Source organism: Muscardinus avellanarius, assembly GCF_963383645.1.
Source record: "Muscardinus avellanarius genome assembly, chromosome: 7".
Classification (NCBI taxonomy): Eukaryota; Metazoa; Chordata; class Mammalia; order Rodentia; family Gliridae; genus Muscardinus; species Muscardinus avellanarius.
This window is the reverse complement of record NC_137793.1, coordinates 105,590,780-105,608,465: the sequence shown is the minus strand read 5'-3', so window position 1 is coordinate 105,608,465 and position 17,686 is coordinate 105,590,780. Positions and strand designations below refer to the sequence as shown.

The 17,686-nt window shown below is 45.2% G+C and overlaps 1 protein-coding gene across 1 annotated transcript in view; it reads left to right on the top strand.

Moving 5' to 3' along the window:
- The window catches only part of CACNA1E (calcium voltage-gated channel subunit alpha1 E), a gene marked incomplete at both ends in the record, with an annotated part of 387,788 nt that extends 371,730 nt beyond the window's left edge, over positions 1-16,058 (top strand). The window contains 7 exons of the mRNA XM_080698762.1: positions 738-838; positions 1,123-1,229; positions 7,226-7,337; positions 10,609-10,737; positions 11,780-11,960; positions 13,982-14,172; positions 15,516-16,058. Of these exons, the coding sequence (XP_080554888.1) occupies positions 738-838; positions 1,123-1,229; positions 7,226-7,337; positions 10,609-10,737; positions 11,780-11,960; positions 13,982-14,172; positions 15,516-16,058 (1,364 nt within the window). The remainder of the gene's footprint in view (positions 1-737; positions 839-1,122; positions 1,230-7,225; positions 7,338-10,608; positions 10,738-11,779; positions 11,961-13,981; positions 14,173-15,515) is intronic.
- Between the last annotated feature and the right edge of the window lie 1,628 nt (positions 16,059-17,686).

The following is a 17,686-nucleotide window of genomic DNA, read 5'->3' as shown; positions in this document are numbered from 1 at the left end:
CTCTGACCCAGCATGCCAAGGACAGATCTTTGGGAAAACCTAGAGTAACCAAGAAGACAAGCCAGGCATGGTGGCACATGCTTGTAATCCCAGCATTTGGGAGGCTGAGAGAGGAGGATCACAGTTCGTGAACAGCCTCAGCTACTTAATAAGGCCCTCTGCAACTCAGTAAGACCCTGTTTCAAAATAAAGAATAAAAATAGGTCCTGGGGTATATTTTAGAGGTAGAATGCCCCTGGGTTCCATCCCCAGTACCGGAAACAAAAGAAGATAGAGGAAGGTTGCTATTTATCCTGAGGAAAATTAATTTCCCACTTCTTAAGTTTCTTGTATCATTATTGCAAACAGTTTCTTATGATAAGTCTTTGTGGTTGTGAATGAAACTTCCTGAGTGCATAGCTTCTTCCCTTCACAAAATACTGTTCATCAAATACTCATCTATTGAGAAAAAGGGTGTTTTCACTTAGAGATGGACATGTGAAATGGTCGGAGCCAATGCTTAGTAATGTGTTTCTTATCTTCAGTATCATCATCATCACCTGGATGTGTCAGCTTTGAGAACAGTTCTGGGGGACCTTTTCCCTTTGTATCCTCAGAACCTCAACAAGCCGCAGATGAATGGGTGGCCGAGAGTGCATACCTGTTTCAGATTGTGGGCAGCAAAGCTTACGATGTATCCCCATTTCCATCCACCTGTCTTCTCCTTGTTCAACACCATGCCACATTTGTATTTTTAGCTTCTGACCTGACTGTGGGCAAAATCTATGCAGCGATGATGATCATGGACTACTATAAACAGAGTAAGGTGAAGAAGCAGAGGCAGCAGCTGGAGGAACAGGTGAAGGTCCACGCCAGCAGTAGGTGGGTGGGCCATGAGAGGGCTCCTGAGGATAAAGGCTGTGCATCCCTGGGGATGGTGCCCCGTGTGTACAGAAAAGGAGGCAGGGCCTTTCTGGTGTCTCGGGATTAGAAACCTAGTGGATCAAAGGTTAAGATACTCAAATGAGGTATCAGTCAAGCTCCTAGATAACTCATGTAACTTGTATCCCCCTGCCACAGTGAGCCCCACAAAGTCATAAGAATTCTTTATTGTTTTTTTTTGTTTGTTTGTTTTTTACACAGAAAAATGCACCCATGTTCCAGCGCATGGAGCCCTCATCTCTGCCTCAGGAAATCATTGCTAATGCCAAATCCCTGCCTTATCTCCATCAGGAGCCTGCTTCAGGCCTGTGAGTAGAAGTGAAAGGTCCAGGGCCCCTGGTTGCATTTTTACCACCCAACCACCTGTGTGGGCCCAGGAACTCATTACCCAGAAGTCCAGAAATCTTGCTCTGAGCTGAGTGATTCTCTTCCTGAGACTGAATATCTCAGAATGGTTACTGAGCAGAGGTAATAGAAACAGAAACTAAGCATGTTTAGTGCTGCAGCCAGCCTCAGCAACAATGAACCCTGCGAACAGACAGTAGAAACAGGGAGCTTGGACTAGCCTTTTAATGTGTTAGCATCTTACTCATAGTCCTCTTGTGAAGAATACTCATCTTCTGTTGATTCTTGGTTATTGCTTCCCAGTTGATCTAGAGTTGTGTTAGATATAAATGCCTTCATGGGTACCCTGATTGCGAAGTGTAAAATAGTTACTCAATTCTTTCACTGGGATTGACATTTCTCAAGACATTCTTTGCCTGCTGTACCCTGGGTGTAAATATTAATATCACCACTCTTACAAATTAAGAACTGGAGACTAAAAGAGATTAAATAACCAGGCATAGTGGCACTTGCCTTTAATCTCAGTTCTTGGGAGGCTGAGACAAGAGAACCGCTAGTTCAATACCAGCCTCCGCAACTTAGCAAGGCCCTCAGCAACTTAGTGAGAACTTGTTTCAAAACAGAATAGGAATCAGGGTGTAGAATGTCCCTGGGTTCGATCCCTAGTATAACACACACACACACACACACACACACACACACACACACACACACACACACGAACACATGAAGAGGTTAAATAAGTTGCCCAAAGCCATATGGCTACTTGGAAACAGACCTGTAATTTAAATTAATTTAAATTAGTTTTTTTTTTGACTCTGGAGTCTTTCCACTATAGCATTATCATCTTTAATGAACAAAAGGGACCTTTCATCAGAAAAAAAAATAGAAGTTGAAGCAAAACTCTAATTAAAAAATATGCCAGTTCTTCTAAGTTATAAGCCTTAGTACAATTTGGTTGTTAGTCAGAAACGATTTATGATAACATACATATCTTATGACATTATCTTCCTCTCATCAGCAAGCATGGACTGGGCTCCCAAAGAGCATGGGTCCCTCTCCTTCATGCAAATGAGTGTTTGTGGTTGGGATTAACAGTCCTAGTCTTTATAGAACCCATAATACTAAATAGCACAATTTACCTGATTATCAGGAGAATAATATACAGGGCCTAGGAGTGAAGTCTCTGTTGGAACGCCATTTGGAACTGCTCACACCAGTTAACTTCTTTCTGCCTGTGGTGTTGGAAGTCTGTTTTTGAAAAGCGTTTTCAGAAGTCATAATCCAACACATTTGGAAGAGAAGAGACCAGAGTCATGACCAAGGCCATTGGCTATTTTTACAAACAATTCAATATGATGAGGTGGCAGAGTATAGATTCTCCTGTCTACAGAAAACAAGTAGATGTTTATTTTTGCTCTGTGAAGGAGGCAGAAAAGGAAATATGATTGTAACAAAGGGGTCTCCTCATTGCTTACACCGTGTTTTCATGGGTTGATCCTTGGCCTAGAAATTGAACACACTTACTGGTTCCCTTGTTCTATATTTCTGTTTTATCTATAGCTATTTGCTCTTCAAAGTAACCTGTACCTTGGAATCACTTAGCTTCCCTTCCACGTATTTACTGATTGATTTTCTCCTTGATTTTGCCAATATTTGTTAAGAATCAATTTGGCCCAGGAACTGGAGATGCAGCATTTAAAATGTCCAGAGTCCCCATGGAGACAAATCTAGTAAAACAAATTACAAGAATAGTCTGGATTAAAATATGGAAGGGAAGGCTATTGTGATGCAATATGAAATAAACTGCATATCTAGTTTGAGAGTTTGGTGAGATCCCCCCAAGGAAGTAACATCCATTAAGACTTGAAGGTAAACTCATCAAAGGAGGAGAGAGAGTGGTAAATCTAAGGAACCTAAAAACTGTGAGAGGGTTGGAGCAAAGAGCTCAGGAAGTGTGGTAGATGGTGAGTTTGAAAAGCTACACTTGGGCAAGGACGTTATAAACAAGATGAAGAAATTATAATTTGTATTAGGATGACAGAGTTCTGTGCTTCAGTGCAACATGATCATATTTTTGCTTTTCAAAGATTTAGTCATAAATTCAAGACAGACAATGGATCAGGAAGAGCAATTCTAGAAACAAGAACACCATTTAGTAGATCATGGCAATCACGTAAATTATCAATGACAGCGGCTTGGACTGGCAAGATAGAAGTGGGGAGAGATGGGCAAAAAGAATATTTAGTAGAGTGGGTAAAATTTGGTGATGATGGATTTGCTACATGGAGTGAAGGGAAAAGAGAAATCGGAGATGACTCTTCTGTTTCTGTTCTAAGCCTAGTGAATGTTGGTACATTTCCTGAAATGGAGATATTGGCACAAGAGCAGGCTGGTTCCTGAGGAGCACTTGTATTTCAAGGGGTACGCATTATTCATGCATAGGTTATGTAGATTGCTCTAGGGCTACCTGAATGAGAATGACTGCCAGAGCCCATCCCTCAGTGAGCTTACATCTGGTGGAAAGACAGATGTTAAACAGGAGAACTATTGGATATATTCATGAAAAGATGTTTTTCATCATTAGCCATCAGGGGGATGCAAATCAAAACTACGCTGAGATTCCATCTAACCCCAGTCAGATTGGCAAGCATAAAGAAATCAAATAACAAAAAATGCTGGCGAGGATGTGGGGAAAGAGGAACTCTTTTACATTGTTGGTGGGAGTGCAAACTAGTTCAGCCACTATGGCTATCTGTGTGGAGATTCCTTAGAAAACTTGGAATAGATCCACCATATAATCCAGCTTTACCACTCCTGGGTATTTTTCCAAAGGGGTTGAAAACAGAGAACTACAGCAACATATGCATACCTATGTTCATAGCAGCACAATTTGTAATAGCCAAAATATGGAAACAACCTAGGTCCCCATCACAGATGAATGTTTTGCAAAATTATGGCAAATACACACAATGGAATTCTATTCAGCTATAAAGAAGAACAAAATCATGTCATTTGTAAGAAGATGGAAAGTGCTGTAAAGAATTATGTTAAGTGAGATCAGCCAAACACAAAAAGAGAAGGAACATATGTTTCCTCTAATATGCCCAAACTAGTGAGCATTGGGGATACCAGAGGGACTCCAGATAATGGAAGGGAAATCTCAGCAAAGTTTGAATGGAAAACTAAGATAGGAAGGAGGCTGAACTTGATTGATGAGGGGCTACTTCCAAATAGGTGTAAAGGTACAAATATAGCAAGGTTAGCCTGGGTATTAATTGTCGGGAGAGGGGAAGGGAAAATGAGGGGGGAAAGAGGACATCAAATACAGATGAAATGTATACATTGCCGGGCGTGGTGGCGCACGCTTGTAATCCCCGCGCTTGGGAGGCGGATACAGGAGGATCGCGCAGGTTCGAAGCCAGCCGTGCTGGCGTAAGAGACCCTGTTTCAAAAATATAAAATAGGTCTGGGAGTGTAGCCCGGAGGAAGAAGGGCTTCCAGGAACCCCAGTACCACCAAAAAAAAAAAAAAGAAATGTATAACATTTACTTTAAATAAAAAATAAATAAATAAAGATAGCACAATATGAGGTATGTGTCCAAATTGGGCAGTATAAATAAATCTATCAAGCGGAATGGCAGACCAGAAAATGGTCAATGAGAGATTATACTGTTAGAAAAAACAAACAAACAAAAAAAAAAACCAGGAGAACTATTGGAAAAAAGAGAAGCCATCATTTTCAATGATTTATTCACAGTTATGATAAGTTCTAAAGGAAAAAAATGAAGCATGAGATGAGTGCATGTAAGAGTGAGACCTGGCCAGTTATGAGAAGCAGAGAAGATTTCCTAAGATTTGGTAAGAAAATTAAAAATACATGGAAAGTGTGTACAGGGACCTGGGGAGTTGGAGAAAAGCACCCTGCCCTCTGTAAACAGCCTGAGTTAAAGTCTTGAACAGGAAAAAGGCTGGCACATTTAACCAACTAAAGATGACTAGTGTGTGGACATCTGAGGGCCAAAGAGAAAGCAATCCAAGAACAGGCTGGTGGGGCAGGGACCAGATCCTGAGAGAGATCATGCAATGGATTCTGGACTTTACCCTAAAAACAAGAAAGCTAATGAGGTTTTCAAAGTAGGGGATCACTCTGGGTTCAAATAACTATGAAGTCGTTCATTGACTCCAGTGGTCCTGCCAGTCTGTTTTCTGTTGCTGTAATGAAATACCCGAGACAAGGAGCATAATTTTATGTGGCTCAAAGTGCTAGAGGCTGGAAATCCAGGAGCATGACATCGCCTCTGGTGAAGGCCTCCTTGCTGTACCATCTCATGGTGGAGACCACTGCACAGTGAGACAGAGCAAGCTTGATAGCCTGAGTTTCTCTGAGTTTCTCTGAGCTTCTCTCTCTCTCTCTCTCTCTCTCTCTCTCTCTCTCTCTCTCTCTCTCTCTCTCTCTCTCTTCTCATAAAGCCACTGATGCCATCACAAGGACCTTACTCCCATGATCTCACTGCATTCTAATTCCAAAATGCCCCATCTCCAAATACCTCTAACATATATATTTAGGGATGAAATTTCCAACACATGAATTTTAGGGGGACACTTCAAACCACAGCAGGTCATCTCCGCCTACTGTAAATTTAGAATCACTTATTCTCTATAGGAATAATGGGGGGTCCATTTCTTATACTAGCCGTGCTCATCTTGCTCTGAGTTGGCTTTCAGGATAGGGCACATTTAGGAAGGACTGACATTTAGGCAGGTCATTTAACTGTCTGATGACTCTGTAGCAGTTGCAACTTAAATAAAGCCCTCACTAGCAGCAAGAAGACAGATTGGGTGATTCTCTGCTATTCCTAGCTTTCCTTGTGATTCTCTGTCATACGACTGCACCTATGGATTATTTTTAAATCACTGGCAATCCTTGATCATGCCTCCAATTTTCTATGGGGCAAAGACAGCAGCAATAGACTTAACTGTGAAATGGCTCTCTCTGGGACAGAAGATTGACACTGGGAGAGATGGTGTTGCATCTCCTAAGTGTACCACCTCAGACAGAGCTGTTTTCTAGTCCCTGGCCTCTGTACTCTCTTTATTCTCACTCTGTTTATGATCAGGTCAAGGGTATCTGTCACTGGATTAGTGCAGTGAATGTTAACAGGAGCCAAATGATCAGGAGAGGTTGGCTGCCGCTCCCTTTTCTTTTCTTTTTTTCCTAACCAACACAGTGTAGCTGATTATCTAAAAGTATCTGGAAGTACCAAATAGTGATATAATGAAAAAGTATGGTGAAATCCCTCTTTATCTTCATTTGGACATAGATTTTTCTCTCTTCTCTTACTTCACCGTAAAACCCTCCTCCAAATAGTTTTTACTTCTTCAGCACCACCTCTGGAATAATCCCCCAGCTCATGAGCCAGTAGATAGAGTCTATAGCAGAGTAGTCCTTCAGTAAGTGTTCATGGACTTGAATTGGACTGAGTTTGGTTTGGCCAGGGATGTTGGCACAATAAGACCATATTACTGAGAATGAAGAATTTTTTTAAAAAAGGCTATGAATGCTTAATATTTAAACAAGCTGTTCACTGTTTAACTATGAGATTTTTTCTGCCCAATGGGGAAACTCAACAGAAACAGCTTTGTAGTCTAGCATTGGTCTTCCATATGGCTGAGTGTGACAAATGATGTCATTTGTCACAGATATGCTAGTCACCAGCAGAATGATAAATGGCTCCAAATGCAGGTTGGAAACTCCAATGTCTCTGTTTCCCAGTGCTTTTATGAAAATCAGCCAATTACAAGTTATCAGGATTATAGGCCAGCCAAGGGCAAAGGGTGTTACCCTGACAGGGAAGGAATCTTGTCTGGGAAGGGAATTCTCAATGACAGCTATGGCATGACAGGTTTTTTTTTTTTTCTGTCTCTCATTACCTCTGAATTTGACATTGCTTTGCAGGAGTGGCCGGAGTGGATATCCTTCAATGAGCCCACTGTCCCCCCAGGAAATATTCCAGTTGGCTTGTATGGACCCAACCGATGATGGACAGTTCCAGGAACAACAATCTCTGGTGAATGAATGAGTTATATGATCTCAAAAATGCTTCCTTGGTTTCCTTTTCCAATTTTATTTCATACCCATAATCCATCATGAAAACCTTCCTGGTATTCTAACCAATTATCTTGAAAATTTTCTGCCATCAAAAACCCAGTTTCTCATGCTCTCAGATAACCTTCCATCTTTGAGCTTTTAATCCCAGAGACCCCTTCCCTCCGGCAGGAACTTATATTACTTTGAGCCATACTTTTTTATTTTATGTCCCTGAGCATCAAGTGTGTAAGGAAAAGTCATATATAAACTCTTACCTGTGAGAGGGAAATATAAGACCAGTTTTTGTAAGGCATTGTGGCACATGCCTGTAATCCCAGTACTTGGAAAGTGAAGACAGGAAGATCACAGATTCAAGGCCAGCCTCAGCAACTTGGTGAAACTCTGCTTGTTTCAAAATAAAAATGTCTTGGGGTGTAGTTTAGAGGTAGAATGCCCCTGGATTCAATCCCCAGTACCAAAACTAACAACAACAACAAACAAAAAATTATTGTAGAATGAGTGGCACCAACTATGTAGCATAGTGTACCAGGTTCTGCTTACAAGAACAAGAAACACCTGCTGCCAGCCCTTGGTGAAGCCTTCCTTTTCTACCACTTAGCAGCAGTATCTGCAGCAATGACTCTTCCAATAGGTACAGAAAACTTACCCACCTCTAATTTGTGTAGTTCAAGAAAATCAGGCCTTTTGGTCCTGGTTCTACCAGGTCAAATATATTCTAAGAGGCCCCTGAAGTCATTGATGTGCGTCCAACATGAGTTTTCATTAGTATAGATGGTGAAATTTCTGAGAAGCCTATTGAGTCTAATTAAAGCTTAGAGAAGAAAGGTCAGATTCCAGTTCTGACTCTGCTAGTACAAAGCTGGAAGGTGATTCCCAGAGCTAATCGACTTTACCATTATTCCTAGTTCAGGAGTAATGAAGTCAAGCTCCCTTCTGATTTTAAGTGGACTACAGAGAAAATGCCCAAATCCAACCAATGCAAAAGTCTTTATAGCCAGCTAGTATTGCATGAATTTTGTATACTTTACAACCTATCAGTAATTCCTCTTTACCCTTCATCTCTCTCCTGGGCCCTTCCTGCTATTGTATGCTCCAGAGCCATTCCAAGTAGATAAGGTGGTGGAGTGAGTGTGGCGTGCATATGTGATGGAATGGGTACCCCCTCAGAAGGGGGGGAACAGTAACTAGAATGAATGTGTGATCCTGTATTCTGTGGTTGCTGGTTGTGCTAGAGAGACGGTGAGGTCAGACACCCCTTGTGCACTAGCAATTGCCTGAGGGTGTTTTTGAGTTGGGTAGGATTTCTTGGAATGATTCTCTCTTCCTCTCTGAGGCACTTGGCTCTGAGGCCTAAGGACTAATAGGTATAGAGTTTGATTCTCAAAAGGTCTGCTTAGCATTTACAGCCTGCCTGCCTGGTGACATCTGGTAAGAAAAATCTCAGTGTGTCCTTTTTTTTCTCCCAGGGAAACTCTATTACCTTCTCATTTCTGTGGGCTCCCCAGGGCTGAGGCGTAGTGCCAGGACTTTTTCGGATGTGTGTTCATCTCATTGTCAGTGCTGGTGTCTGTAATTTGATCTGGGTGTTGGCTGTGCCAAACACTCATCACTGTGTACCTCTGCCCATTCCTTGGGGTCCCTGCTGCACATCCTGAGGCGTGGCCACAATTCGTGTGTGTGCATATGGAGTGTGTGTCTCACACCGCCTGACACCTGTGGACTGCAGTGTTGTTACCACGTCTGTTTGGAGTCAGAACTGTGTGCCGTATAAAACATGTAGCAAACACTGTACCATACCCAAGTGCACACACCACATGTCCTGGGAAGGACTTTGGCCCATACACACCAGAAACCACCACAGCTTAATCATGAAGGCCGAGAGGTGTACCAGGGACCTTTCTCTGGGCAACGCCCTACTCAGACACTAACGTTTTAATAGGGATGTAATTTCCTAAATATAAAATAACGTTTTCTGTCAGGCGCAGTGGTGCAAGCTTGTAATCCCAGTACTTGGGAGGCTGAGACAGGAGGATAGCAGGTTTGTGTCCAGCCTCAGCTACTTAGTGAGGCTCTCTGCAAATTAGTGAGACCCTGTTTCAAAATAAAGAATGAAAAAAATGGCTGGTAGTATAGCATGGCGGTAGAATGCCCCCAAGTTCAATCCTCAGTATTGCAAAATAAACAAAACAAAACAAATAATATAAGCTTTATCTAGTATAATTTCCATATGCCCAAGATGTTCTTGGATCTCTTTTTTGGGTGGCCCACATAAAAATCACTAAAGTAGCTCTGTTCTTTATGCAATGATACCAGCTATCTTTATAGAGCATGTAAGACTGCCAAACTGACATTCTTTAACCAGGAAAATAACAGAACAGAAACTTAGAGCTTCCCCTCCAACTCTTGAGAGGGGCAGAGTCCTAAACAGTAGACATTAGCTACATGTGGTATTTACCACTTGAAATGTGATGAGTCCAAATAAAATGTAAAATATCTCATTAATTTTTATATTGATTACATGTTGACATGATAATATTTGGATATATTGGATTAAATAAAATATGTTATTAAAATGTGGTTACTAGGAAATTTAAAATTACATAAGTGGTTTGCCTTATATTTCGATTGGACTGCACTAGTCTACAGCTCTCTGACAGATGGCCGCCCACCACATTTTTGGATGGTTAAAATCATAAGAAAACTCTTACCTAATAATGTCATGTATCTTAAAGCTTAAGAAAAGAAATGTTTTGTATCAGATAATTAGTGATTTTCTTTACACGCCTGATTCCTGTTTAACTGATAAAAAGGCTGCTTTGGATTAAGATAAAACCAAAGTTAGTGCCTCTCAGATAGTAAACTTCACATGCCAAAAATGTATTATAATTAACAATGTTTCATAAAGCTGTAGTATCTGAAGGACTGCCTAGTGATTAAAAATAAATAAATGAAACAAAGGTGTTTGACTAGAAAAATGTGGCCTTCCCCTCTCAATCCCAGTTAGAGTTTTGTGTTTGGGACATCTGGTATACCACACGTGTCTACAGAAACACATTCAAACATACATACATACATACATACATACATACATACATACATACAGCCGAGACCTTAAAGATGCCAATCTCCCTTCTGAACACCACTTCTGAGGAGGCAAAATCATCCACTGGAGGTGAGAAGCGATGAGATGGAACCAAGTCCCACAAGCTTGGCTGTGTGTTTATTTCCAGGAGCCAGAGGTTAGTGAATTAAAAAGCGTGCAGTCCTCTAACCATGGCATCTACCTGCCTGCGGACACCCAGGAGCATGCGGGACCTGGGAGGGCATCCTCTATGCCACGTCTGACTGTGGATCCCCAGGTAAAAAGCACCCACCAGCTCCCTCAGGTGGTGCCATCCCAGGCTGTAGTAGGTGGGTTATGAACTATCTCAAGTTTTCAGGTGATCCCTGGATCTGCTCTCACGCCTGCTGTAACAGAGCCCACTCCTCCGCTGTCTTTCAACGAGCCCCTCGACACAGTAGCCTAGCCTGCACAATGGTATAACTCCCTCCTGGTGAGCTAAGACTTAACCTGCCAAGCAAAAAATACTTTCCAGGGTTTTTTTTTTTTTTTTCTCTCTCTTTTCCCCCTGTCCTCTTCTCCTTTCCTGGCTCCACTACCACGTATGCAGTTACTCAAACACAGCTGTGTCAGGACTGTCTTATCTAGTGCAGGCCACGCCTCATTTCTTTGTCTGTTTTCCTGGCTTCTTTTACCTGTCTGTCTGTCTTACGTCAAGTTTTGACACAGACAAGACGTTTCAGTGAATCCATATTAACGTCTGTGACAAACTCAAATGCCAGAGTTGAAGGTGGGGTGAGGATGGGATGGGTGGTAGAGGGAGGCTGGTGCATTCTTAGAAGTTGTTCAGTTGCAAGCGCTCTCTCTAGTGCTATAGAGCGGGGCCTTCTCTGGTGAAGGCAAAAGAAAAGCAAAACAAAAACAGCAAAGCCATGCTTCTTTTGTGGTGTAGCCTATATGGCAATTGGCCTCTCCTGTTTCAAGCAGCTTAGTGTTTCCAGCAGATGCTGACTGAGCCCCATGGTAGCTGGCTCTGGGAGAAACGTGTGTAGCACCTGCCTGTGCTCTTCTTGGCATTGTCTAGCACACTCAGCTGCTTGCATTCTTGAGCACAAAGAGAAGACCCTGGACCAGTGTCAGTGAATGTGTTCACATAATATAAGGACATGTTCTCAAACAGCCTCTGCTGCTAAAGCCTGAGTACAAGGGACACAGGGAGGTTGCATTTCCCAGGGGTGACAATCCCCAGGCCTTAACAGTCTCAGTCCCACTTCTGGGTTTTTAGCCCTCTGCAGTAATTAATCCAGACCTTGTATTCCTCTGGGGGCTCCTATTTCCAGGTGGTGACAGACCCTAGCTCCATGAGACGTTCATTTTCTACTATTCGGGACAAGCGTTCCAATTCTTCATGGCTGGAGGAATTCTCCATGGAGCGAAGCAGTGAAAATACTTACAAGTCACGTCGCCGGAGTTACCACTCCTCCCTGCGGCTGTCGGCCCATCGCCTGAACGCAGACTCCGGTGAGGGGTCTTCAGTGTCTGCTCTTTGGGCAGGCAGCTGGCTGGGTAGTGGGCTTCTACTCCAGGGAACTTATTCTAGTGAGGATTGCAGATGACTGGAATAGAGAAAGACAAGGGTCTAGGGAAGGGAAGGGAAAGGAAGAGAAGGGAAGGGAAGGGAAGGGGAGAGAAGGGAAGGGAAGGGAGGGGAGGGGAGGAAGGGAGGGAGGGAGGGAGGGAGGAAGGAAGGAAGGAAGGAAGGAAGGAAGGAAGGAAGGTCTTTACCAAAGGCTGTTCTCATAACTAACTTATCCTGAAAGAGGCCAAAGCCCTCTAGATCCATCATAAATGTGGATGCAGATCCTTCCTTCTGGAGTAGGGCTGTATAGATCAATAGAATCCAGGATTTCAAATAGCCTTCTGTAAAACCATTGAGACTCTAGGAATGTGTTAGGAACTCTCTGATTAGTGGTGGTGAAGGCCAGAGCTCTGGCCATCAACTTCACAACAACCCATAGAGCACTACCTGGAATTGTTTCATGTGTTTAGGCTACATTTAAATTTTTCTCTCTGCTTTCTTTTCTTTCTTTTGAAATAAGTTATACTGATAAAAAAAAAACTTGCTAAAAATAATGATTAACTCTGGGAAGCTTGCACAGTACTCTTTACCAAAGGGTTTGTTTCAACCTATTTTTTACCAGATGAAGAAATCAAAGCTGAAAAATAGTGGCATGCCATATCATAGGGCCAATAAGTGGCAGAATTGGACAAAAACTGAGTGAGATCCTTTTTACTTCAAACCCAGGGTCTTCACCCTGGCATTCCATTAGGTCAAATATTATTTTATTCACAGAACCTTCTTAATTCCCTTCTGTTTGGTGCCATCCCCTCCCATCGTCTCCCTCCCTCTGCCAAAGCTATACTCCCATCCCTGGGCAGAACATGGAGAATTCCTGAGCCTTATTGTTCTCAAGGCATCTGTCTTTACTTCCTGTAGCATAAACAGAAGCAAAAGAGAGCAGGTTGCATTCTTGAACATCCCCATGTTTCTAGTGTGGACTTGCAGACCTACCTGCTCATAAAGGAGAATTGTCTAGCTTTTCTCACCAACTTGCCTTTCAGATCATCTGTTGACATGCCCGGAAAAAAGCAAATTTCTTTAGGAACCTGTCTTACTTCAGGCTGCTACAACAAATCACCGTAGATTGGGTGATTTAAACTACAAATACCTGGGTCGGGCGTGGTGGCGCACGCTTGTAATCCCCGCACTTGGAGGTGGAGACAGGAGGATCCTGTAGGTTCAAAGCCAGCCTCACTGGCTTAAGAGACCCTGTTTCCAAATAAAATTTATATATATATATATATATATATATATATATATATATATATATATATATATATATATAGTAGGTCTTGGAGTGTAGCGTGGAGGTAGAAGGGTTCCAGGAACCCCAGTACCACCAAAAATAAATAAATAAATAAATAATAAATAATAAATAAATAAATAGCTGGGGTGGTGGTGCACGCTTGCAATCCCTGCGCTTGGGAAGTGGAGACAGGAGGATCACACAGGTTTAAAGCCAGCTGTGCTGGCTTAAGAGACCCTGTTTCCAAATGAAAAAGTATAAAATAGGTCTGGGAGTGTATCCCGGAGGTAGAAGGGTTTCCAGAAACCACAGTACCACCAAAAACAAACAAACAAAAAAACCCTGCAAATACCTACCACAGCTCTGGAGGCTGGAAATGTAAGATCAGGGTGATGGCAGACCCACCCGATACTTGGCAAGGTCCCTCTTCCTAATTTACAGGTACCTGTCTTTTCACAAGGTGGAGAGCAGACAGGGAGGAAAAGTTTATCCCATCATGAGGGCACCAACCTTATTACCTGTGTACCTCTCTCCTAACATCATTCCATTGAGAGTTCAAACACGCAGTTCACAACAGGGCCCAGTCCCAGGCAGAGATGCAGTTTCTCAGGAGAGTTTCCCTTAGTGGCCAGAATGGGCCCAGTTATAACCAGTTAATTTTGTCATCTGTTGTAGGCCACAAGTCTGACACCCACCGCTCAGGGGGCAGGGAGCGGGGACGATCAAAAGAGCGAAAGCATCTCCTTTCTCCCGATGTCTCCCGCTGCAACTCCGAGGAGCGGGGGAACCAGGCCGACTGGGAGTCCCCAGAGCGCCGTCAGTCCAGGTCACCCAGCGAGGGCAGGTCACAGACGCCCAACAGACAGGTGAGCTTGGAGAGGAGCAGAACTTGAGCACCTGCGGCCTCTCAGAGACAGAGTTGCACAGTAAACTATACGTGTTAGCGTCCTTAGAAATTAGGTGCATTCTCACAAAACCAGATTTTTCCCCAAGAAAGGTGATGGGATCCAGAGGTCCTTTCCATTTCAGACTTCAGAATTAAGAGGTACAAAGACAGATTGGGAGGAAAGGATCAATCATCTGGTAGCCAGAAATATCTGGCTTTTGTGTGACCTTAAAATTGGAGGAGTGGTGATTGATGTCTTGGGTCAAGATTCATGTGTCAGGGCAATTCAGCTTTGTTTACCTATTGCCCTGCCCTCCCAAGGGGACACCATGTCTCTTCTTTTGGCTTTGACGGAAATCCCCGCCGAGGCCTAAAAAATAAATACCAACTCCTTGAAATTATTCTTTGACTCAATATTACACCTCACCCCCCGCCCTCACTATTAAGCTTCTTTGAGCTGGGATCTGAGACCAGCTCAGCAGAAATAGAAGAGCAAGGGCTGCTAGCGCGGGTGTTCAGACATGGACAGTAGAAAGGCTGACCGTCCAGAACAGTGCTTTTCAAATTCAGCTGCAAAACAGAATTGTGTGTGGAGCTTGTTACCACTGCACACTCCCAGGACCTCGAGGATTCTAGTGAGACCCATGTAAAGGACCCCTCTCCCCAGGAGCTTCTGAGCAGGAGGGTCATGGGCCACATACACCTTGAGAAAGGCTGCCCTGCAGTGCATTTGCCAACAGCTGGGCTCAAGCATCCTTGAGAAGAGGTGTGAGGAAGGACAAGGAGGGACTGAGCCGAGAGATGAGTATGTGGGTGTGAACACGGAAGTAAGCCAGCCACCACACACAGGGAAGCGAGAAGCAAAGGTGAGGGGCTTCCCACCAAGAAAAAGTTTCCCAGACACCGGAACCCCAAAGTTCCAGTGGAGTAATCTTTCTGAAAAGTCTAGCCTGCCCCGCTGTATGTCACTTGTTATGCCTGTTGTGCACAAACAGCTTCCAGTTCTTGCTGGTCAGTGGACTGTGTCTTGGACCAGCGGGCAGGGCCAGGGGAGAGCTTGTTTCTATGTGGCTCCCCCAGACAGCTGATCCTGCACCTGCGATTTAACTGGGTCCTCAGAGGAGACTCTTTCGCACAAGTTGAGTTGTCCTTTCATCCCTGTGTCCCTGAGAGATATGCCCAGCAGGGTGCTCCCTCTCAGGCCTTCCTTCCCACAATTCAGACTTTAAGGCGTTCTGTAGGAGGGGTTCAGGGGCTCTAAGAAGACCCCAAGCGGATCATACCCAGCCCAGTCTAACACACCATGTTTCTCCTGATGTGTAGGGCACAGGTTCTTTGAGTGAGAGCTCCATCCCCTCCATCTCTGACACCAGCACCCCTAGACGAAGCCGGCGGCAGCTCCCACCCGTCCCACCAAAGCCTCGGCCCCTGCTCTCCTACAGCTCCCTGCTGCGCCATGCTGGTAGCATTTCTCCGCCTGCTGATGGAAGCGAGGGTGGGTCCCCGCTGACCTCCCGAGCGCTGGAGAGCAACAGCGCCTGCTTGGCTGAGTCTTCCAACTCCCCGCACCCCCAGCAGGGCCAGCAGTTGTCCCCACAGCGCTATATCTCGGAGCCCTACCTGGCCCTGCACGAAGACTCCCACGCCTCGGACTGTGGCGAGGAGGAGACGCTCACCTTCGAAGCGGCCGTGGCTACCAGCCTGGGCCGATCCAACACCATCGGCTCAGCCCCGCCCCTGCGGCACAGCTGGCAGATGCCCAACGGGCACTATCGGCGGCGGAGGCGCGGGGGGCCTGGGCCTGGCATGATGTGCGGAGCCGTCAGTGACCTCCTGAGCGACACGGAAGAAGACGACAAGTGCTAGAAGCTGCTCCCCTCCGATGCATGCTCTTCTCTTGCAGGGAGAAAACCGAGACCGAATTGGGAAGCCAGTGCGGCCCGGGGGGGAGGAAGGAGGGACAAGGAAGATAGACGCCATGCATTGCCGGAGAAGAGGAAGCGAAGGACCAGTCAAACCCACCAAATCGCTTTATTTCCTTTTGCAAGATGGGCACTGCCATAGTTCTGCCTCTTTGCTGGGGAAAGAAAATACAGGAAGATGGCAGGATAGTCCCAGGGGAGGAGGGACACACGGGGGTGGCTTGGCTTCCCGTGCCCCTTCCCACATTGCTATAAACTGCCAAGGCATGTGGCCTGTGTCCATGCTCATTGCCCTGAGCCGCCTGGAAGACTTTCTGGCTCTTGACTGGGGAGTAGCGGAGAGACCACAGATGAGGACTCTTCTCCCTGCTGGGGCAACCGCAATAGCATTTCACGCATTATCCTGTGGCTTGCTTCCCCCAGAGGAGCCCGAGCTAAGTCAGGAGCTTGGATGCCCAGGGCAGGAGGCAGGGAGGGAGGACAGGGCTGAAGTCGAAGGGGTCAAGTGCTGTGGCTACAGCAGCAAGGGCTGGTCTGGGTGAGAAAAGCCATAGCCCAGCAGTCCGGACAGTGGAGACTAGGGCTGGAGAGAAACAGAAGTTAAGGTGCCCTCAACCCTGAGGCCTGCCAACCACACAGTAGGTGCTGTGGTGGTTAAGTTAGGTTAGGTTAGGTTAGGAGCTTCCCCCAGGCCCCTAAAGGTGCCTGCGGCTCTGGTAAGGGTGATATTAACACCTGTGGCCAGGGCATGAACCCAACACATTGGCCTTTTAGATGCTGGTACTGGGGGGACCCAGGCACTCAGGACAGAGTCTGTTTCCCATGGAGCATAGGAGTGACTCCACATTGGTTACAAGGCTGTGGCCATCCCAGCACACAAAGGAAGGTCAGCCATGCTCAGCTGGAAGCAGCAGGCCCCTGTCAAGTAGCCAGGCCAGTGTTCAGACTTCCATGCCATCCCCCAAGAGGGCAGGGCACACCCGGCTAAAGGGCTGCCCTCCTCAGGTAGCAACTTCTGCAAAGATGCTAAAAGCCTGAACTAGAAACATCCTTGAGAGTCTGCGTTTACTGAGCACCTACTGGAAGAAGAGACCCTTGCGTCTGTAGCCTCTGCAGCTGGTTTGGGGTTGAGGGTCAGCTGATCAGGATGCTTGAAAGTTACTAGTAAATATACCTCAACTTAGACCTTGGCTGCTCCTTCTAGCAAAGCAGGCTGAAATGGGACCACACTTGCTGAGTGTTCCCGAGGCCAGGGCTGGGCTTCACTCCTTCCAGAGTTAAAGCTGAGCAGAAGACAGCCTCTAGCTGCTCTGTCCTTCCTAACCCCCGTGCACAGATGTATTGAGAAAAAGAGCCTTCCCTTGGCTAGTGAATGCTCCGGTGTATAGCAGATCGTTCCATTTTGTGGAACACGTCACTGTCTACCTGGTGGAAATGTATCATCCTCTATCCCTCTCCCCAGCACCATCCAGTAGGTGAATGATGCCCTGGAACGGGGGTTAGGCAGGGCCCTGGCACTGAGAGTCAGTGGAGAAATACTCTACCCTCCCAGCCTAGAGTCTTCTGGGACTC